Source organism: Macadamia integrifolia, chromosome 5 (genome assembly GCF_013358625.1).
Source record: "Macadamia integrifolia cultivar HAES 741 chromosome 5, SCU_Mint_v3, whole genome shotgun sequence".
In the NCBI taxonomy this organism is placed as follows: Eukaryota; Viridiplantae; Streptophyta; class Magnoliopsida; order Proteales; family Proteaceae; genus Macadamia; species Macadamia integrifolia.
In genome coordinates this window covers 13,183,849-13,207,659 of record NC_056561.1, presented here as the reverse complement: position 1 = coordinate 13,207,659, position 23,811 = coordinate 13,183,849, and the positions used below count along the sequence as shown (strand labels likewise).

The window sequence follows — 23,811 nt, the reverse complement described above, 5'->3', positions numbered from 1 at the left end:
AAAAAAAAAAAAAAAAAAAAAAGCCTTTTCCAAGAAAGTTATTGGAAATGACTTGATTCCTTCCTGTTCCAAACGAGCGTCCAATTTTAAGGGAAAAAAATGAGTCAAATTATTCAGACTCCTGGAAATAACTGAATTCATTCCTGTAAAAAAATTTGAAGTTAAACCGCGTGAATGCAGTGTGGGCTGTTAAGAAATGTTAGAAATATGTCATACCAGTTCCTCATCAAATGAACTCTTTTGAATTGTGTTGTTAATCTCACTCTGTTTATGAAATAGTTTCATTGCAGGTGGCAACTGGAATTTTTCTGTGAAGCAAAAGAGCTGAGAGCTTTCGGGTAAAAAGTGAGGGGAAGAGAATCACTCCTTATTGATTGGAAATGGATCAGAATCTGAGTGCCCAGATGGAAGCAGTTCCGAATAGAAACAGAGAAGAGTCACATGAACTGCTTGGGAGAGCCCAGATTACCCTGATGGAAGCAGCACAGAATGGGAACATAAAAATGTTATATGAACTTCTTGGGAGAGACTCCTCTCTTCTCGATAAAGCTGATCAGCAATTCAAAGATAATCCGTTACACATCGCCGTCGCTGCCGCCGCCACAGCCACCACCGCAGACGCGAAGAAAAAAAATAAGCTCTTTGCAGCTGAAATTGCAGTTCTGAAACCTTTATTGGCTAGAAAGCTAAACCAAGATGGATGGAGTCCTCTACACATAGCTGCTGAAAAAGGACATGTAGAAACTGTGAAGATGCTCTTGAAAGTAGACAAGGAACTCTGCTTCATCAAAGGCCAGGAGGGGATGGTGCCTCTTCACTGTGCAGCAAAATCTGGGAATCCCCATAGTGAAGATGTTATGAAGGAGCTTCTCTCTGCTTGCCCCAAGTGTATCACAGCATTAACTACCCGAAATGAGACCGCTCTTCACATCGCTGCAAAGAGTGGTAATTCCAAAAACTTTGAAGCTCTGTTGAAATGGATCAAGAAAAAATGTGGCTACAACATTCTAGGCTGGAAGGACCATGAAGGCAACACAATCTTACACCTTGCAACATCAGAAAGAAAACCCAAGGCAAGACAGCTTCTTCTTTTTCTTAGAGAGATTCCAATTATGATGATACCAATTATATTCGATTATGTTATATATATTTCTGATTTTATCTTCCTGTGATCTTATACCTGCCACCTGCTTTGGATTTTTATTTTCTCTGAATAACAAAGGTTTGAATTGTACAGAATCTAGAGATTGTAAAGCTGCTGCTTTGTAAGAATGGATACTTCGTTAGAAAAGCTGCCAAAATGAACACAAAAAACACAAAAGGAGACACAGCTTTGGATGTCTTAACTGGAAAACACTGTAATGGAACCAGAGCCAATGGATCTCGAACAGAACCAGTTCAAGAGGATGGAATGCTAGATATCTTAGCTGAAAAGGCACAGGGAGATGAAGATGAAAAAGAGGTACAGAAGAAAATACAAAAGATCCTTAAAAAAGCAGGTGCAAAGAGGGCTGAAGATATTTGTTGCACAAACAAAAGGGCTTTAGATTCTGGTATCAAATGGTTGCTCAAGATCCCAAATTTCCTAAGTTTCAAGGTAGACAAAGACACTCCAAGCGACATTCGCAATGCTTTGTTAGTGATTTTTATTCTGATTGTGACTGTGACGTACACAACCGGAATCAACCCTCCAGGAGGCATTTGGCAAGACGAAAACCCCAATGATAATGGAGGATTTAAAAAACACACTGCAGGAACATCAATTTGGTTTGATCACAACCCAGACTCTTTCCAAGTTCTAATGTATTGTAACTATGCTGGATTTCTTGCGTCTGTTGTTCTTGTTTTCAATCTCACAGAGGGATACCCTTTACGAGGTCCGATTCTGCTAGCTCTACTCTTTATGTTGGTTACCTATGCATTGTCGTTTCGCCTCCTGTTTCTGGATACGGGTGCTCTTGCAATATTGACCCATGGAATGATATTGACTGTTCCATTACCAGTGGCATTACTCCTTTTGGCTGCAACTGCAAATTGGATATGTGACATTAAGGAGTAGCCTTAATAACTTCTTGGCTTTTTGTAAAGTTCTGATTGAGAACAAGGCTGAGTTGGTGGTGTTGTATTCAGAATTTGTGATTCTTATTCGTTTGATTAATTGATTCATTGTTTGTGTAGGATTGTAATGAAGTCTCTCTCTCTCTCTCTGCTTTTCACTATGTCATTCAAGAATCACAAGAAGATGATTAAAGAAATAAAAAACAATCAGCCATAATAGCCCTAATTCACCATGGAATAGCATCAGTCTTCTAAGGAAGGATGTCAATGACCAGTAAATTATGACCTTCAGGAATCACATCTTGGTACGCACTTCTACTTGCAATAATCAGAGCTTACCTGGCTGCTATAGCCTCAGCTACATAAGCATAGTTGCAACCCACAAATTCTGCAAATCCCATAAGAGGAGTCCTAATTTTGTCTCGGAAAACCCTACCCGCAGCAGCCAGATCTGTGGGGAGAGGCCTGTTGTGGATTATAATTATGATCCAGGGAGAAGGCTGAAGCTAAAAAATTGCAGTAGGGAGAACATTCTGATGGATGCACTCTGTATAAGAAATCCAGATCTGCCAAAGCAGAGCAGCCATTAGTTACAGCTGTGTAGATCGTTGATGGCGTGTGGGGATAAAGGGCAAAATGGTCCAGTTTTTGTAAGGGTGAGGTATAACGTGAACCCACCACCCCATGCTCTGAGCCTCCCATTGGTCTGCACACTAGTGCAGTTCCCAGTAAGCTAGTAGTGTTCTTTTGCCCATTAGTTAGAGTAGAAGGTTCTCTAAATACAGCATGAATCCTATGTTAGCACTGAGGGCAATGGAAGTGCCCGCGGAAGCATCAACAAGGGTGTAATTTTTACCATTTATGAGGGGGTGGGTGATCATTTTGCTGCTCTCTATGTTTGTGCATATGAGTCATGTTGCCTTTTGGGCTACTTTTTTCTTTTGGTCAGGAGAAGTAATTTTTAGTTGGAAGAGGATTCTTGAAAGGCCACGGGGTTTGTGCCAGTATGGGGTCTGAAAGCACATGTTGAAGCATCAAGCAATTTCATGAAAGGTGAGGCGGTCATTTATCTTTGTGGTTAGACATAGGGCCACACTATCTTATAGGCTTATTTTTTCCTCTTTGGTAGAGGAAAGATTTGTTGGGTAGTTCGGTAAAGGCGAGATTTCCACCTTTCATGAAACGTGAGGCGGTCATTTATCTTTGTGGTTAGACGTAGGGCCACATTACCTTATAGGCTTCTTTTTTCCTCTTTGATAAAGGAAAGATTAGGTGGGTAGTTCGGTAAACTGAATTCAAATTTTAATAACAGATAAGCGGACTGAATAATTCGATTTAATTCGGTTCGACCTGAATTATTCGCTTTTTAAATTCAAATTAGTAAAAAGCACGTTTTTTACCGAATTTTATTTTTAATTCGGATTGGGTCAGATTTTTTGATTTAATTCGAAAAAATTCGATTTGACCGAATTATTCGCGAATATTATTCGACCGAAGTTGTTCGCCTAGGCGCTAGGGTGCGTGCTTGGGTTAGTCTCAGCCATCGGATGTGACTGGGAGTCCAAAGCTGCTTCAGAGGATTAGAATCCCACCCACTCTCTCTCTCTCCCTTTATCTTGTGTGCGAATAGTGGGTCGTGATCCGACAAAACATCCGATCCGTCGTACTTAGAGTCGATACTTGAACTTGACAGCCCTACTACTCTGAATTTCAATCAAAATTTCCCTCTTGTGCCCACGCTAAAGTTCTCCACTGAGCTCTCTCTCCCTTCCCCTCTCTCTTTACCATAGAATCGGATAGTCGCTAGAGTCTCGATTGGTATTGATAAATCGTTTATTATTCAATTGTGACATTGTCACAGGTAAGTTAGGTTTTTTATTCAGTTACCTTCAATGCTTCCCTTTCGTTATCTGTTTTCTTCAGTCTCAAAAATCAAAATTGCCGATATGGGTTTTTTCGTTAGATAATCATATTTTCTCCCCTTTATTATCTTACCCAATTCTGTTTTTTGTATGGGTTATCTTTCTTTTAATTGGTGAAGATATAAACTAGTCTTCTTCTTCTTCTTCTTCTTCTTCATCTATTCGGTTCCAAATGTCTAATGGGTTTAATTCATTTCTTCTGTTCTTAGCCTAGCAAAAGCTCTGCTGCAGTCTGTGTAGGTTCGTGTTTTTGACTCTCAATTGGTAAAGAAGACTATTATATTTCTATGGATTTGGCATCAAATTATGACATTGCCCGCACAGCTGATTTCATACGCAGCAGAAACTTCACTAGAGTTGCATTGCAGGTTTTTTCTTTTTCTTTTTCTCATTCTCACTTTTGTCTTTTTAATATAGTTGTATGGCACCTGAGTTTCTCACCTAAAATTTGTATTTTTTCTCTTTTCGGCAAAGAAAATTTATTGGAGGATTAGAAGAGAAAAAACAAATTGGAAAACCCTAGTAATGGGAAATACATTGCCTAAGACAAAGAATAGTCCATTGTAAAGGAAGTACATGTTTTCGTGTTTATTTTCTTATGATAATTTGAATATATAAATATCTATTGGGTCCATTTCAGTTCCCAGATGAGCTTTTGAAGGATTCAACAAAAGTCGTTAGTGCCCTGAGGAATGAATTACTCAGAGATTCTGATGTTGAAGGAAACAGAGAGTACAGAAATGTTGGGTTCTTTGTGTTGGCGGACACCACCTACGGGAGTTGCTGTGTTGATGAAGTTGGAGCTTCACATGTTGATGCTGACTGTGTTGTGCATTATGGACATACTTGCTTAAGCCCGTAAGTGTTCTGTGTTAATTATCTGTAGATCTTGAATGTTTATGGATTTTGATTTCTACTTTTCAATGCTTGCAAGTATATTAAACATCGTTATATGGAAAGTGAGTAGAACACTGCAATCTTTTGAAAGATTATGATATGACTTACAGAATAACATCACTACTCATTGGAGAACATGATGGAGTATGATTTTTGATTGATGTTTCTTCGATTAAATTATAAATAATGATTAATTACATTTAATAATGCCTTTTCTATGCAGTCAAAGAGACAAGATAATGTTTATGAAATTTTTTGGTTAGTAATGTTTCAGACAATAATTAATTTGCACATGATGCAGGCAAGAAATTAGACCTGTGGGTAATGGTCTCCATATCACTGAAAACTGTCCTTAATGAATTCCAGAATATATCATGGATTATAAATTGAGAAGAAAAGCTAGGAATTTCAGACGTAACAGTCTAACAGTTAGCGGAAGAGCAGAAGATAATAGGGGATAGTAGAATGGAAACAGTTTAATAATAAAGTGAACTGAAATGGAGTCAGTGACCTGATCCTGCAGTTCTGGTTTTTCTGAGGCTTATGTTTCAATTTCTGGGTCAGGAACTAAACCAAATTGGAGGTCCAGTCGTGGGGCTCAAGGGGAGATCTTGCAATTAGGAAAATCTCCTGAAGTTTTAGGAGATAAACTCTCAGATTCTGCAGCCTGCGTGTGGGAAGCCTGGTGTGGTCCTTTGGAGGAAGATCAGGTCCTTGTGGATACTATCCCCTTGTAATCTGGACCTTATCCTCAGTCCAAGCTGTTCCTTGGGTGTGAATACAAGAGTTGTGGGCCCAATTAAAGAAAATGTCATGGTGTGGATTAAAGATTCCTAGATTTTAGGAATCGTAACACTAAGTAATGTTGGGTCCTTTCTGTAGTTAATTGTTTTTAAAAGATTGTAATCAGGCCACACAGGGAATATGTATTGTCCTTATTTTATTCTATTAGTTCCTTCTTTTAGTACAAGTTGTTGTTCACATAGGGAAGGTTCTAGTTAGTTTCTATATTCTATCTTTGGGTCTTTTATTTACACAATGTACTGCTGTAATGGCATAAAAGGTTAAAATAAAGTTTTTTTTTTTAAGTGATGAATCTGGATGGGTTTCAGTGGGGAAGCTAGGTGGTGATTCCAAGAGCCTAATTGGTAGTGATTCCATTCCCAGAGGCCAGGCAGTGAAGCCTTGGTCATGTCTTATTTCTTCTTTCGTGTATATAAAGAAAAAAAAAAGAATCTGGTTTTTATTTTGAATACTGGTTTGTCCCTAAATGTCTGTTGCATTTGATCTTTCAATGCCATTATTGGTTCAAGATCAATTCTGCATTAAAAACACTCCTGTGAACCAGTAGCAGTAATAGCCTGTAGTAGGATTGAAGACAAAATAGAAATAGTGAGGAGAGATAAAATTGATTGGAGGAAAAAAACAAAGAGAGCACTACGCAGAAGAGAAAACTCAGTCACAACTGCTGGATTCGTGGGCCAAAACTAGTAATTTCATTATCCGAAATTACCCAGAATTCATGTGGGATACAACCCTATTTCTAAAGACAAATCTGACTTATGTTAGGACTCTTGAAACAACTAAAGAAATGTCCATTTAAATTATCGAAACAGACTGAATAGAAAACCTAATTAAATATGAAATTAGACGCCTATTTGTCTAAATAACTGAAAATTAAGTAATCCTAATAGCAGTTAGACCTCATCCTCGTTCTCCCTATATAGACTAAAAACTAAAAGAAATTGATGACAGCCCACACAAGCGGGGGAGCATGTGGTTTAATTCGATGCAAAGTGGAGAACCTTACCAGGGCTTGACAGGATTCGTATCCTCTTGTAAGCCTTTGGAAACACGAACACAGGTGGTGCATGGCTGTTGTCAGCTTGTGATAAAAAATCCCAAAAAAGAAATTGGAAATTAAAGAGATGAAGACTCCTAAAGAACCTTGACACCTAAGCAATAAGACCAGTTATTTTTCCCAACTATTTCAGATTTTTTTTCTCCTGGGATTCAGGGGCTATGTTTCTTTAACTCACAGCCATGACACATTCTGTGGTGATGGGAGATTCAGTTTCAGTGTAAAGTGGCTAGACCAAAGATATAAGACTCCAACAGTCCAACTCCCAAAAACATGGTTAATAATTAATATATTCAAGCCTATAACCAATATAAACCCAACATTAACAGAGTAATAATTCCCCTTGGGGATGCTTGAGCATTGCAACACCTTGCAGATATTGTAGCTGCTAACATGCATCCATTCCAGTTGAGTTTACTGAATTATTATTTGAGCTTTGTTAACAACGCGGTTAATCATTCAATGTTCACTTGACTTTATGATTGTAGGAAAAAATTGCTCTAGGAGTGACCTGAGAAGCTTATTATGGTTGCCTACCAAATTTAGCCACATGGTAGGATGAAGTGGCAATTGTGCCCGTTGGATAGATAGGTCTAGGTTGGATTAGCTACATGTCAAACTTAAGGACCTAATTCAGTCAAATACCCTCTCATGTATTGGCATGCATCCTTTCTATTTTAAATCTGTCTATATATACCCACTGACCACACACCCTCTTGTGGTCCCTAGATTTTTAGAGCTTTATTTTGCCGTCGAAACTCCACTGCTACTCTGCTAGGGATCTTGTGCTCTACCTGCTCCCAAATTTTGTCCCCATCTGATATGCCATGTGGCAGAAAGCCAGAAACTTGGGCCATCTTGATCTAGACAAGCTTATCAAGATGGCCCATCCTGAGTAACTTAGCAATTTTTTGTATGTCATCTATTTTGGAGATCGCTTGGCACAGATGAATTTTGAAAGCTAGTGCTTTTGACAAAGGTTGGGACAGCAGTAGGAGCTATTATAATAATGGGTTGAAAGTGTCAGTTGCCAAACGGACCCTAAGGGGTTTAATGGTCTTTGTAATTCTCTAAAACTTTCTCTCTTTTATTATAAATAAAGAGGTCTGATGTCATATTTGACACAAGTCATTACCCCATTCAACATGGTATCAGAGCCATAAGATCCAAAACCCTAACGGCTCTCCTTCTGCATCTCTTTCCCTCTTTCTCGTTTTCTCTCCCAGTGCCTCTCTCCATTTGCACCTCCCTCTATCTCTCTTCATTTGCTTCTCTCTCTCGGTGGGAGCTCCTTAAACCACCAGTAGAGTCACTAGCCTCCATCCATCCTCACCCTTGAGCTCTCAGACTCTCTTCTACAATGATTTGAGAGACCCAAATAGATATTTCCTTATGTGGACAGTAGAGTCACTAGCCTCCATCTATCCTCACCCCTTCTTGGTCAGGTATTTCCTTCTGTGGACACACTATGTTTGTTCTCTCTACTACTTGGATTATAAATTCCGGGGCTTCCGATCATATGACAAGTTGCTTGTCTCTTTTCTCTCAGTACACTACTTGTCCTAGAAATGGTAAGGTCAAGTTGGCTAACGGAACTTATTCCACTATTTTGGGAAAGAGAGCCGTTAGTTGTATCCCTTCTTTATCTTTTTCTACTGTATTGCATGTTCCCTCTTTTTTTACTAACCTTTTGTCCATTAGTAGTCTTACTTTCAGTCTTAATTGCAATGTCACATTTTTCCTGTCTCATTGTGTTTTTCAGGATTTGGTGACTGGGGCACCTATTGGCTCTGCTAGGGTGCTTGATGGTTTGTATCTGCTTAATAATGATTCGGCATTAGTTTGTGACTATAGATGTGGTCTTCCATGAAATCTGCATCTTATTATCCTGCGACACCTCTTTAGGGGGAGTCTCCTTCCATTGTGGAAGATGTGTCGCCTCTTGAACTTGCTATTCCTACTGGTGTTTTGTTTTAGGGAGACATTGACACTCCTACTTCGGTGCCGCAACCAGAGATGCGTGTTTATAGTTGCAGAGAGCAGACTCAGGCCACTACTCATCCAATACCCTACCACGCCATTTGTCTCCTCTCGAGCCTATGTCGTCACCTCGGACCCAGGTAATTCTCTTTCCCTTTCTATTGATCCTTCATTTGAGTTACCTATTGCTATTTGTAAAGGAACTAGGTCTTGCACTTTACATCCCATTGCTAAAAATGTTTCCTATGAATCACTTTCGCCATCCTACTATAGTTTTGTGTCTTTTCTATCATTTGTGTCTATTCCTCATACCTGGCAAGAAGTGAGTGTGGACTCAAAATTGCAGACAAACTATAGTTGAGGAGGTGCAGGCTCTAAAGAAGAATGACACATGGGATCTGGTGTGTTTTCCCTCACAAAAGAAGACAGTTGGTTGTAAGTAAGTTTTCACAGTGAAACATAGAGCTGCTGGGATAGTAGATCGGTACAAGGTAGATTAGTTGCCAAGGGCTTCACTTAGACGTATGGGGTCAACTACCAGGAGACCTTTCCTCTTGTCGCAAAGATGAACACTATCCGTGTGACTTGTCTTGTGCTGTCAACTTAGACTGGGTCTTCAACAGCTGAATGTGAAGACTGAAGAATACCTTCCTCCATGGGGAACTTGAGGAGGAAGTATGTAGGGACATTCCTCTTGGGTTCACTTGCTTCAAAACCCAAGGGGAGGTATCCAAGCTGAAGCCGACACTATATGGGCTGAATCAATCCCCTCGTGCTTGGTTCGGGCACTTGCACAAGGCTATGATTGCTACAAGCTACTCTCAACAATGCTGACCACAATTTATTCATTAAGAGATCTGTGGGAAGATTGCTGTTTTGATAGTCTATGTAGATGATATTGTTGTTACTTGTGATGATCTAGCAGAGATCTGTCGCCTCAAGAGATACTTGAGTGAGGAATTCGAGATCAAAGATCTAGGACAGTTTCGTTATTTCCTTAGCATTGAAGTGGCCAAGTCTTCTCGTGGGATTTACTCGTCACAGCAGAAGTATGTGCTTGACGTTCTTTCTGAGATAGGCATGCTGGGGTGCAAGCCGACAATTAGTCTTATTGAAGTGTCACCTAAGTAGCAAGGACGATGATTCTGTATATAATGGGAGGTATTAAAGATTAGTGAGGCGTTTGATCTATCTTTTTCATACTCGCCCTGACATAGCATTTGCAGTCAACTTGGTTAGTCAGTACATATATGATCCCTACTTGACACATATGGAACCTGTGCTGCGTATTCTCCGTTACTTGAAATCTGCCCCAGAATGTGGCATCATTTTTTCTCCTCACAACCACCTGAGGGTGAATGCCTTCACGGATGTTGATTGGGCAGGTTTTCCTGATGATTGCAGGTCTAATACTAATTATGCACCCTTGTTAATGGTAACCTTGTCACATGGAAGAGCAAGAAGCAAGCCGTAGTCGCTTGTTTAAGTGTTGAAGCAGAGTTCTGTTCTATGGCTTCATGGTCTTCTCACAGATTTGGCTGTTCCTACCACTCTTCCTATAAAGCTCTCTTGTGACAGTAAATCTGCCATTAGCATTGCTCACAACCCTGTCTAACATGATCGAACCAAGCATGTGGAGATCGACAGACACTTCATCAAAGAGAAGCTGGATATGGGTTTTATCATTGTGTTGTTTGTCCCAGTTGTAAACAACTGGCTGATGTATGTACTAAATGTCTTAGTAGTAAGATGTTTTATCATATTATCTGCAAGTTGGGCATATGTGATATCTATGCAATAATTTGAGAGGGAGTGTTGTAATAATGGGTTTAGGGAAAGTGTCAGTTGCCAAATGGATCCTAAGGGGTTTAATGGCCTTTGTAATTCTCTAGAACTTACTCTCTGTTATTATAAATAAAGAGATCTGGTGTCATATTTGACACAAGTCATTACCCCATCCAACAATAACTTTATGATGATTCACTAAATTGACATTATTGGATAATTAACCTGAATTGCAACAAATTCATCCAAGATCGGGGTGCCCAAATTGATTGCAAATCTGGTAATGGGATATATTTGGGAAGAACTCACTAACACAATTAGAAGCGACACTGCTATCATCTATAAACTCAAACACAGCTGTAGAAAATTTCAAGTTACAAAACTAGGGTTAAAACACTAGGACTATAAGCATAACTATCAAGTCATCAATGTAGAGAAAAATTCAATTCAATAGACAGCAAACAATCTTTTTCTATATCGAGCATAGTGTCTTTTATAGGAAGAGAACAAAACTGTACTACCATTTAATCTTAAATTTATAAAATGTTAAAATACAAGATCTCAAAAAAGAATCGTGACTGTAATACTAATGCTTTAATTATTAAAAGCCAAGGAAATAACAAAATTTACAGTGTAGACTAGGGCTGGGTATTCCTAAAGTCACCGATCATCTATGATCAGATTTGTCTCACTCGGAGTGGTTCCATGCCTCTGTGAATTATTCAGCTTATGTCATGTTATATTGTAGAATTATAACTTCTTTTTTAATTAGTGACTTTAGCTTTTTCATATAGCTACTGCCTAAATGTTTCCTCATGGTGGTTAAACTCCAGTATCCTTTCTTTGACTTGTTTTCTTGTTTAACATTTTTGTGAACTTTGAAATTTTAATTATTGTTTTTATTGCTTATTTTTGTTGACAGAACGTCCACCTTGCCGGCATTATTTGTTTTTGGAAAAGCCTCCATTTGTGTACAAGATTGTGTCAAGTCTTTGTCAGGTTGCTTATTGAACAATGAAAAGCCTATTCTGGTATGACAGAATGTCCAGTAGCACTTCCGTTCTTAACACTTTCTAATTTGGTAATTTAAATGCATGGGATGATGCCTTTTCTTTTGCCTTCCTCTCTTTGTTTCCTCCATTTGGTAAGTACATGAAATTTTGTTCATAAGGGGGAAGGCACCACCATACAAAGAGAGCATCCATCTATAACTAGCCATGAGGCATGCTGCTGTACAAGAACAAACAAACAAATCAGAAGCCCCAGAAGAGAATGGGCAAATGTGATATGTTTGGTATTATAAAACACTAAGCCTAAGACTAGGCTTCAAATTGATCCAAATGCAACTTGAGAGTGATGTAAGACTAGATCACATAGGACCTAAACCCATGCAAGATTTGAAAATCCGGCTGAATTGAGGAGAAATTGAGAACTCATAAATTAAGGTCCCGAGGGATCTCAAACCTGGTTCAAGATAGGCCTCCAACAATGGCTGGAATCAAATCTGAAGGCAAACAGAACAACCAGCAGCAAACCTGGACAGAATAGGGTTTCACAGGCACTATGGGAGAAAAAAAAAAAAAAAAAAAAAAAAAACACTCTCATCTCACTGTCTCACAGGTTAGAACAAAGAAGAGAAGGATGGAGATGGGATAGATGTGGGTGGGAATGGCTATCTCAGCCTGGGCCTGTCACCCACAACCATGGTTTAAAGTATCTCCGATACCAATCGATACTGAAGAAATAGAGAAATTGGGCTTGTGCATTAATGAGCACAATCCTCTCTTATTTGTAATTTGTAATAAAATAAAACCCTTGGAGGGCATAAGGATCCGTTTGGATATAACCCCTAAAACCCATTATTACAATAACTCATTATTCAACACTTCCCTTCAAGTTGGTATATGGATATGACATATACCCAACTTGGACAAGATAAAATAAAAATATTTACTATTAATTCCCTGTGTAAGATTATTTTCTAACTGATCTTTACTCTGCACAAAAGGAATACAGATAAGGCCTTGTTCCAACTTCTCCTTGATGAAATGCCTATCAATCTCCACACGCTTAGTACGATCATGCCGAATAGGGTTGTGTGTAATGTTGATGGCTGATTTATTGGCACAATATAACAACATTGACATATGGATGGACACACCCAAATCATGAAGAAGATTGCAACAAAAGTAATTTGCAAATCCCATGCGCCATTGTCCGAAACTCAGCCTCTGCACTAGATCGAGCCACAACTGACTACTTTTCACAACGCCAAGTAAGCAAGTTATCACAACAGATGTACAATAGCTAGTAGTACAATGATGATCATCTGGAGAACCTATCCAATTAACATCAATAAATGCCTCAATCCTCATATGTTCTGTAGGAGAGAATATAATGCCGTATACAGTACGCAACATCCATGTGTGAGGAATAGGGATCATGCATGTACTGACTCACCAAACTGACTGCATGAGCTATGTTTGGTCTCATGTGGGATAGATATACAAGTCTCCCAACCATCCTTTGATACCGACCTTTATCAATAGGTTCAACTTCCTTGCTTCTGAGATGAGAGTTAACCTCAATAGGAGTATCTAAGGGTTTACACCCTGACATACCCATCTCTGAGAGGAGGTCCAAGGTATATTTTCTTGGGAGAGAATAATATCCTTGGTAGAATGTGCCACCTCAATACCAAGAAAGTATTTTAGCCTTCCTAGGTCCTTAATCTCAAACTCCTTACCAAAATAAGCTTTGAGCTTCGAGATTTTAATTGTATCATTGCCAGTAAAGACAATATCGTAGTATGCCATCTATTGTCTCGATTTTTCATCTCACAGATTCCCATGGCCTAAGATGCATTCTTGCAATCAAAAAGAGGTTGAAAGCGAAGAATCTTTACAGCTCCTCGTCTTTACACATTTAGTTAACCAAAACTTGCATTGTGTAGTTATAGTTAATTCCTATTTTTTTTTTTTTAATAAAACTGCTCCATAATGAACTATTACTCCTATAGAAACCAGTTGCACTGGTATCCTCATTGGCAGTTTATTTTTCTTGTTATTTTGCATTAGTCATTTTTTCTTATTCATTTTGTCTATCTCGTTCATTCTGTTCCTCACATTGTCTGTGCTACTTTGGCATTTCTTAAATCATTTCCAATTTCTTTTTGGCAAATTAAACTAAAGCAATTTGTGCTGTCAAAGGGCAGAGTGATGCTATGCTCTATTTTGACCTTTTAGGTGTTTGGCAATTGTCATATGTTCTCTACGGAGTATGGACCTTTTATTTTGCAGTAACATGTCCATGTATTGCTTAACTAGGACTCTAACTGAAGAAATAGACTGAAAAGGAAGGAGGATAAAAAAGTGAGAGGAGAAAGAGAGAGGGGGGGGGGTGGAATTGATTGCATGGGACCAGTCCAAATTTATGGAAACATAGTTTAAATGAAGTAGACACCCATATACAGTATTCTAGTAATAAAAAACATTTTCAGACTGGTCCTTTTTTGTATGGCATCCTATTTGTTTCGTGTAGAAGTTGCCTTTTTTGTAATGTATTAGTCCAACTTACCTTTTCATTTCAAAGGAAAAAAGAAAACCCCACATTCTCCACTAAAGTAAAAAAAAAAAAGGGGCATACCCGGTGCACGAGGCTTCCGCATGAGCGAGGTTCACTAACTAAAATCAAAATAAAATTGGCCATCTGGCTCTCTTGACTTTGCTCTATGCTAGAAAGTTTGTTATATCATTGGCCAACCTTCTTAATGCAACCCCGGTTTCCAAAATCCTGCTGGTTGCTGTGGGCCCACCCAAGGGACGAGAATTCAAATATAATGAAGCAATGAAAATTTTCAGACCTCCAACGGAGGGAGGAGCTTGATTTGTGTCTACCTAGTCATGTGAATGGAGGGAACACAGGACATATTAGTTACTTAAACATAAGGGCTCTGTTTCACAACCAAATAAGGGGGTATATACTTACCGATGTGGGTACCCTTGGGCAAGATAACAGAATTGAAGACAAGTCAGGAATTAAATTGACAGGGCTATCCTGAAATTTAAATGAGTGGGAAACTAAAACAGAGTAGAACTAATGAAAGGAGGGGCTTTTGTGTAATATTTAAAAGACAGGGTTATGTGCAAATATGAAGAAGTAACCTAATTCGTCAACCTCACACTAAAACAGAAATAACCAAGAGGGAGATTCTTCGACTGAAAGATATCTCTCATAGGGCCATCGTTTGAGCTGAGATTTCAGGTGATAACTCGCTACACTCAATCTTACTGAATCCAGCCAATACCATGCCAACAACGAAAGATTAATGTGAAATGAAACTGCTGAAATCAATCACAGTGGAAGACTCAGGAACAACTTGGTTGCAGATTCTGTTCTTGCAGAAGGGGTGGTATTCGGGCCCAAGTAGCCCTAGCATATGGAAGCAAACCCCCAAATTGTAAGGTTGAAGGGCTTGGGATGATGGAGAAGGGATCAATTTTGTTGGACTGCAACCAGCTAACAACCACCCAGAATAGCATATGGCAGCAAAGAATGATATCAGGAAATAAAGAAGAAGAAACAGGGAGGAAGACAAGAGGAAAGAAAGAGAACTAAGCAAAGAGATGAGCAATCCTGAGAGGGAAAGGTTCAGAATCTCAGGGAAGGTGAGGAGAAGAGGGGGGGAGAGGACGACACTCGCACGTACAACTCTCAATTTTCATTCCATGGCCAACTCTGATTAATTGATGATGCAGTTGCATATGAATTGACTCTCCTAACACTGAAATTGACTCCAATGAGGAAACAATCTCAAATAAGGAAACTAAACAACTCAATCCAATCTCCCATGTATCTAACCCATTATATAACAGAATAGAATAAAACAAAATACTACACGATCAAGCCACATTAATGCCTAATATCCTACTAGACCCAAAACACATTATCCAGCCCGCCTCGGTCTGGGCTTGCAAACGGGTTCGTGCCAGTCCACGGAAATGCTACTGCATCATTTCTCATCGAATGGAACAAGATATTCAGGTAACAAAGCATTGTTCTCATAGAAGCATGGTGATAACAAATTTGGAGAAGTCTGGACATAGATCTTTAAACAGAAGGAAGAACTCTTTTTTTTTTTTGCAAAGTCAAGCTGTTTCTTGTGTGCATTAGATTGGTTTTACCCATTCTTTAGTAGTTTTAATGATTTACTTTTGACCTGCAGGTCCTCTTCGGACTGGAATATGCACATGCAATAGATGGTATTAAAGAAGCATTGGCAGTTGAATCGACAAGTTTGTGTGGTTCAATATACAAAAGTGCAATCCATTATGCTGATGTCCTGTGTTCAGTAATGAATCCAACAAAATATCATGCAACTTCCAACACACAATTACAGTCCTCTGATTGCTTGAATGCTAATAGAGATTGTGCTCACTGTGATCAAGTGGATTCTGGAGCTTTTGGCACTAGTTATACTATAGGAGGCTTGACGTGGAATTTGCCAGAAGGACACAAAGTGGAAGACTGCATGCTTTTTTGGATTGGTTCTGACAATGCAGCATTTGCAAATGTGGTGCTCACCTATAACCGCTGTGACACAGGTAAAAATACTTGACTTATAGAAAAAAAATTTATACTTTATCCCTTTGAAGTCTTGGTACCCATTATATCTGAAACAATATCAGAAAAAGACAACCAGCGCTAAAAATAGGGAACAGGAGAAAGAAAGAAAAGAGAAAAGAAGATCCATCGGGGACAGATTAGTTCTTCGTTTTGTAGGGATCTGGAAAATGGGTTCAAGGAATCTATAGGGCTTTTCATCCCGCCGATGCAAAGACCTAATTGCCTTCTTCCTCCTACTGGATACCGAACGTTCTCTGCAGTTGCGATTTCGAGAAGGCTAACAGGTGAGATTCGAGAAGACCGCTTACCAAGTTCTAGTATGGAGGTGAATGAAGCGGAAGATAATGGTGACAACGACGAAGATTTTGATGAAGATGAGCTTGAAACTCCTGTAGAAGATGGAGTTGATGTTTCGAAAGGGGATGCTATCAGGCCTACCTTGGACCATGTGGATATGGGGTTGTCTTCACCCCCCTTGGCTGAGGCTGTGAGCAACAACCCTGTTCATTCTGCCCCCATTATCGGTAATGTTGGTGTTCCTGGAAGGACCGAGCTTGTCCAAGGCGTTCCCTTTAGTTCCCATTTCAGTCAACCTGCTAGATCCGTAGGGACAGATTAGTTCTTCGTTTTGTTCAACCGCCTGTGGCTGATGGTGCGAAATTTGCCCGTTGTTCTGCTCTTGCCTCGGCGCCTGAAATTCTCAAATGGAAGGCAGCTCTTGTTGGGAATTTCATTGGCCGACGACCACCTTTTCATATGGTTAAATCATCCCTTGAGAAGCAGTGGAGATCTATGGGAGTTGTGGAAACCTTCCTTTTAGAGAATGATATTTTCATTTTTTGATTCTTGAATGAAGAAGATAAACTCAGAGTTGTAGAGACCGGACTCTTGCTTGTGGCAAGAAGACCCATCATTCTCCGCCAGTGGGAGGCGAATCTTCCGCTTCATAAGGTGGACCTTACATCTATACCATTGTGGATCTCTCTTCCTGGCCTCCCGCTTCACCTTTGGGGAAAGGATGGCCTTAGCTCTATTGGGTCAGTCCTCAGGGTGCCGCTTTACTCTGACTGGCATGCCAAATCACAAGTTCGTCTCACCTTTGCGAGGTTATGCATTGAGGTTATGGCAGATTCTGAGCTACCAGATCGCATTTTCGTGGTAGACGAGGTTGGGGTGCCCTTCTCCCAACCAGTCAGATATGACTGGAACCCCCCACTTTGTGTTCACTGTAGGGTCTTTGGACACTCATCTGCGTCTTGCATTACTTTAAAGCAGAGAGGGGATTCTGCTGCTCAGGAGTCCTCCGCTCATCTCCAAGGTAGCGAGCCTCCGCTAGATAACGGTTTCATTCGAGTTCCTAGAAGGAGGAAAAATAGGAAGCACATTGGGACTTTAAGTGTTGCCAGTGAAGTGTCGATGGGGTTTGATCCCCCTCCGCCATGTTCACGGCCGGTTGGATTCGGTATTGCAGGCGCAACTTCAGGTTGCAATGCTTGGGAGAGAGAGAGTATCGTCAGTGAGATGATGACGTGGACCTTGAGACGCGTTATCCTGCGCATGGTTCAGGTTATTTCGCTGCTTTGGCAACTCTCGATGAAGAAAATGGCATGGAAATAAGCAGAAATCCCGAGGTGGACGCTTCAATGGGCCTGCCATCAGCTGCTGTGCAGGCATGCATGGCTGTCCCTTCTTTGACGAATAGCAGGCTAGAGTCAAGAAAAAGTGACAATCAAGTTGGTTTTTCTCCCACTTCTGAGTTTAATATTAGTTCATTAGGGAGGGTGGTTAGCAATACTATTGACTCGAATAATGCAAATTGGAGGAGTGTTGGAGATGTCTCTTCTTCGGATTTAATTACTGGAGTTAAAGACAAGCTTGAGTCTAATATTACCCATTTGAGTGGAATAACTGAAGATCGGGATTCTTGTGAGTTTAATATTGTTCCCATGGACAATGGAGATTTTAATATCGTTTCCTTAGATAATGGTGCTACAACCAAAAGTGGTTTATCTATTGGTCCTTCACAAGGGGTTCTTGGCCATCCCTCTAGTATTTCAGATATTGATGCAAATTCGGGATCTTTTGAAGTTGGCCAATCTCATAGAAGAAGTAATAGACTTTGAAATTTGAATTCTAGCTCGTCTTTGGTGGTTGAGGAGGGTGTCAATGTTGGTGAGTGTTTTCCTATCTCTCCTTCCGATGGCGTCAGTAGTAGTTCAGACGAGGTGAATCTAGAAGTGCATTTGGAAGTCTCCTCCTTAAACGGTGACATGACTGTTGGTTATGTTGCTCCTGGTATAATGGACCATCTTACCGAGGGAAAAAACGGTAAAAAGAAGAAATTTAAGAAGAAAAGGAAGTAGTCTTGAGACTACTTGGATAGCTGTTTGTCTTTCCTTTAGAGCTTTCCCTGTTGGAGGGATTGTTTTATTTTGAGATATGGCTTTGTGGCTTCTTGCTTTTGGTATGGGTTTAGTTCCCTATTTTGGTTCCCTCTTTAGGGCTTGTTTCCCCCCCCCTCCTTTTTTTTTCCTCCTCTTGGGCATTTTGTGCCTTTAAGGGTTTGTATTTCCCCCTCCCCTTATTTTTCCTTCCTTTGGTATTGAATTATTTATTCACCCAAAAAAAAAAAGAAAAGAGAGAAGAGACTGTCGCAAGGTAGAGTGACGGTCCATAACCTACGGCAGTCCTTCATTGTATATATATCTAATCTTAGCAATACTACTAGGACTAGAAGACTCTTCAGTCCTTGCAGCAGTAGAAGACTAATCAATATCAATAATACAACTAAAAATAAGAAATTACTTAAAACTAAAATTAAACCTGACTACTGCAGGATCTGATTATAATACCCTTGCGGTATCACACACATGCACATCTTAACCCTCCCCCGCAAGTCAGAGAATATAAATCACCTATGCCCAGTTTGGAGCAGTCCTTCGGAAAGCAGGATTAAACAAAGGCATAGTAAACATATCACCCAATTGATCTGCAGAAGAAACAAAAGGGGTATCTATCAACCTTCTTTATTATTGCCTCCTCACCAAGTGACAATCAACTTTAATATGCTTGGTCCTTTCTTGAAACACTGAGTTACTAGCAATGTAGATAGCAGCTTGATTATCACAAAACATATTAATCGGTTTAGTAACTGAAAACCCCAATTCTTAAAGCAAAGATTTCACTTACATCAACTCAGCTGCAGTATAAACCATAGCCCTATACTCAGCCTCGGTCTTTGCTTTTTGCTTCTCTATGTGAAAATATTATCACCAATGAATGTGTAGTAATATGTGGTAGATCTTCTATCACCGTCAGCACTAGCCCAGTTTGAATCAGAATATCCAACCAAATCAATATGTTGATGAGGTCAGTGAATGAACCCCTTTCCTGAAGCATCCTTCAGATACCTTAAGATTCGACATGTTGCTTACCAGTGTGTCTTCTTAGGTGACTCGATAAACTGACTAATAACTCCAGCAAAAAAATATATATTGAAATAACCTAGAGGGGGTGAATAGGTTATGCTAATGGAAATTTAAATATTTTCGAAATGATATCCCAAGTGTGATTGCGAAATAAAATATGCGGAATAAAATAAAATTCACAACCACACAAGACTAAGATTTATAGTGGTTCGACTCAACCTGAGTCTAGTCCACTCCCTATAAGATCCTCTTGTAAGGTATTCCACTAGCTTTCCCTTTCAATACAGTAGGTAAGGAAGAAACCTTTACACTCTTTTTACGGATAAGAGAATCCTTACAAAATCTCCTTTGTAGGTAAAGAGACACTTATTACAATCTCCTTCAAGGTAGAGAGACACCTTTCTCTTTTAAGTACAAGAGGATCCTTACACAAATCTTAAGTACAGTCTAGGAATTAATGTAAAAACAATAAAGAAGATAGTGGAATAAGAGGGTTACCTTTGGTGTGGTGCAAATGATAAATATGAAATAAAATGATGCACCTTTTATCAGTCTTCTCTATAGCTTTGACTTGTACAGTGAGAATGTGGAAGACTTTGATGGAGACTTGAACTTTTCTTTTTGAGAATGGTGAAGACTAATGTCGCTCAAGTAATTGGAATGCCTTTATGACTTTGATTGCTCACAATAATGATGTTAATGCTCAGACTTAATTGATATTTAATTTTGAGCATCTTAGGTATTTATAGGTGAGATTAGGAGAACATTTTAGGCAGAAAATCAAGCTCTAACGGTCATATTCTGGGTCCACCGGTCGACCACCATTGGTAGCCGGTCGACCGAAAAGAGCCGTTGGAGTCTAAAACTAGCTATTGGAGGTGTTCTAGGCATGTGCTGGTCGACCGGGACTTTCATCCGGTTGACCAGGGCTTCTAGCCGGTCGACCGCCTACAGTTCTTTCTAAATTATGACAGACAACTGTCATACTGACCAGTTGCTAGTATTTCGGCCATAACTTTTTGGTCTGACATCGGATTGACCGATTCAACTTGTGTTGGAATCGTGATTCAATTTCCTACAACTTCCATAAAGGGTCCATCTTTTGATACCAACTCTAAGGTTGCCCAAAATGCCCTTGAGTCTGGTTATAGTGTTTTTCACAGAATAACACTTTAAACATATATTTCTAAATATGTTCTACACCACCTATGGACTTCCATGCTTGGTTAAGGGATGTCCTAAAGTCATTCTAGTATAATGATATGCAATGTATGGTTTGCGTGCACATACATATATGTATAAAGAGTACAAGTACAATATAAAGAACAATTCTATCCTAGAAGTCTTGTCTTTGCGCTTGGAATCATTACATGACGCTTTGGAGTCTTCATCTTCACTTGGCATTCCATTCTCAGGATTCCATCTTTCTTTTTAAGCTTCTTGGTTGTATCTCCATGTCTTGTTCCTTGAGTTCTTGTCTTGAGGTCTCCAAGTATGTGTAGCTTGAGATATCTTCTTATGCTATTCAACACTTATCAATTAAGTTAAGGCTATATGTTTGTTAGTCATTGTCAAAACACATATAGGAGTGTGGGCATATTCCCAACATTTATCAGTTTAGGAACAATAAGATAAATAAGTTTCCCTACTATTTTCATGCACCAGTGCTTGTCATCAAATTCCTCACCATCATTACCCTTAATTTCTAGTGAAGATCCACAGGAGTATCAACTGGTTTAGAAGCAAGCATACCAGTCTCAAACAAAAGATCTAACACATATTTTCTCTGTGACAAACTAGTCCCTTTCTTACTTGGAAGCACTTCAATACCAAGGAAATACCTGAGGGCACCCAAGTCTTTTATCTGAAAATATTGTTGTAGATAAGATTTCACCTATGTAATCCCAGACAAGGATTAAAGTATCGGTATTGGTCGTCGTATCGGTCGTCCAAAATTCAGATACGTATCATCATATCGTATCAGAGATAAGCTAAAGATACGCACATTAATGGATATGAAACACCTTTTTAAACACGGTTGCATAAAAAAATTGTTAAAAAAAGTTATTAAGAACATGTATTATGTATAAACACTAAATTGAGGGTATCGCACTAAGAATTTAAGGTTTGTAATTGTCCAATAAATGTAAAATCCTTGTTCCCAACCTTGATTTCCACTTTAGTTAGAGAGAAATATGACTGACAGCAACTTTGGAACAAAAACCCCTCAAAAAATCGTGTTTTCTAAAAAAATACCCATCTTGGCCATTATATGACCGTAGCGCACTGTATCAGTACATATCAATACTCACCGATACGTATTGATACATATCGAAACGTATACGTTCTGATCGATACATACCGATACGTACTGATACTCATCGATACATACCGATCGATACATACAAATACTCACCGATACATACCAAAACGTATATTTCACCTCGATTTATATTTTCCATAAAGTATCAGTACGTATCAATAGTGTATTGGTGCATATCGGTATGTATTGTAGGATATATATCGATACGAAAGGATTTCAAAAATTTTATGTATCGTATCGGTCGGATAAATTTAAGATACGTATCGAAGGGCATCGTATCGGTATCGGAGATACTTTAAACCATGATCCCAGATCATTCCCAGATTCGATAATATCATCTACATACACAGCTAATACAATCACCTTAGAGGCTTAGAACCCTGCTGATCAACAAATAAAGAGTGATTAGAATAACATAGTGAAAATCCGCACCGAATAATAATGGGACTAAATTTTTTGAATCAGGCTCTGGGAGACTATTTTAAACCATAAATGGCCTTTTCTAACTTAAAAATTTTGTGAGCACTCTTCCTTGAGCAACATACGCTGGAGATTGTTCCATATACACCTCCTTATGTAGATCGCCATATAAGAAAGTATTCTTGATATCCAACTGATAGAGGTGCTAGTCTAAATTCACATATAAGGAAATAAGTACATACTCTGATTAAGATGAGCAATTGAAGAAAAGGCCCCAAAGTTATCCACACCATAGGTCTTGAGTATTACCATCTGCAACCAATCGGGCCTTAAGTTGTTCCGTTGAGCCATCTGTATTATACTTAATGGTGTACACCCAGCGACACTGCACAAATTTCTTACTTGCTAGGGTACACGTCTAATGAGATATCAAGGCATCCATTTCTGTTTCCGTAGCCACTTTCTACCCAAGGTGAGATAAAGCCTCATGATGAGTTTTCGGCATGGAGTGAGTAGATAAGGATAAAACAAAGCTATGCAAAGGAGATGGAAGGTGAGATAAAGAAACAAATTTTTTAGGATAAGCAGTCATTGATTTTTTAGTGCAAGTGTGAGTTCCTTTGTTAGAATCATCTGGTAAGTTATCAAGAGACACGGTGGAAGCAGGAGCTTCAACTGAAGGGTCATATCGTGTGGTGGGGTGTGAAGCAGGAGGGATCGAACACGATTGTACTATCTTCTTAAGCCGCTGATACACTTGTAGTGGGGTAGACGAGATATTGATGGGAGCATCGTCAAAAGGCACAAGAGTAGGAAGAGGTGTTTGAAGAACATCCATCTCAAGGCATCTATCTCAAGGAAAGAGGTGAGTGCAGTGGGTAAAAAATTGGGGTGCTTTAAAAATTTAACATCGACACTAACAAACTGCCGGTGAGTAAGAGGATTATAACACTTGTATCATTTTTGAGTTTGAGGATAACCAAGAAAAACATACGACTTATCAACTTGAGGGTGCAAATTATAAACAAAGAACATACAACCAAAAACTTGTGGTGGCAAAAAAAAGAGTTAGATTTGAGACACAATAGACAAAGGTGATCAATTATCTAGGACAAAAGAGGGCATCCGGTTAATCAAATAATACGCGGTGAGAAGTGCAAACTGCATCACACCAAAACAATTTGTGAATATGCATATGAATCATTAAAGATTGAGCAATTGCTAACAAATTTCTGTTTTTCCGTTTAGAAATCCCATTTTGTTGGGGCGTACAAGAACTAGTTTGATGGATCATACCATGAGTAGGACAAAAAGCAGATATCTCATGTTGAGTTTAAGAGAAGCATCAAACTGAGTCTTTACTTCACTATAAAAATCCTTAAAAACATAAAGAAATTTGGAACGATCTCACAACAAATACAACCATGTTAGATGAGAATGGTCGTCCATAAAAGTGACCAAATAATTAAAATCTAACCTATTTTTTACATGATAAGGACCCCAAATATCAGA

General features: G+C 39.2%; 2 protein-coding genes across 3 annotated transcripts in view; both read left to right on the top strand.

The window, feature by feature from the left end:
• The first annotated feature begins 64 nt into the window (after positions 1-64).
• On the top strand, positions 65-2,059 carry LOC122077897 (ankyrin repeat-containing protein BDA1-like). The gene is made up of 2 exons (XM_042643792.1): positions 65-1,073; positions 1,238-2,059. Exons 1-2 carry the CDS (start codon positions 381-383, stop codon positions 2,057-2,059), a joined length of 1,515 nt encoding a protein of 504 aa, XP_042499726.1. The 5' UTR covers positions 65-380.
• Positions 2,060-3,736: 1,677 nt separating this feature from the next.
• The window catches only part of LOC122079109 (2-(3-amino-3-carboxypropyl)histidine synthase subunit 2), a 47,161-nt gene continuing 27,086 nt past the window's right edge, over positions 3,737-23,811 (top strand). The window contains exons 1-5 of one of the 2 annotated variants that reach the window (XM_042645360.1): positions 3,737-3,919; positions 4,190-4,348; positions 4,621-4,838; positions 11,426-11,534; positions 15,728-16,106. In XM_042645360.1, coding sequence (XP_042501294.1) covers positions 4,268-4,348; positions 4,621-4,838; positions 11,426-11,534; positions 15,728-16,106 — 787 coding nt within the window. In that variant the 5' untranslated portion in view covers positions 3,737-3,919; positions 4,190-4,267. Of the gene's footprint in view, positions 3,920-4,189; positions 4,349-4,620; positions 4,839-8,500; positions 8,859-11,425; positions 11,535-15,727; positions 16,107-23,811 lie in introns of those variants that run through there. The other variant, XM_042645361.1, reaches the window with a different exon arrangement.

Coding starts and splice junctions, on each gene's coding strand:
- LOC122077897 (XM_042643792.1), top strand. CDS start 381: ATGGATCAGAATCTGAGTGCCCAGATGGAAGCAGTTCCGAATAGAAAC. Junction 1,074..1,237: donor CATCAGAAAGAAAACCCAAG/GCAAGACAGCTT, acceptor TGAATTGTACAG/AATCTAGAGATTGTAAAGCT.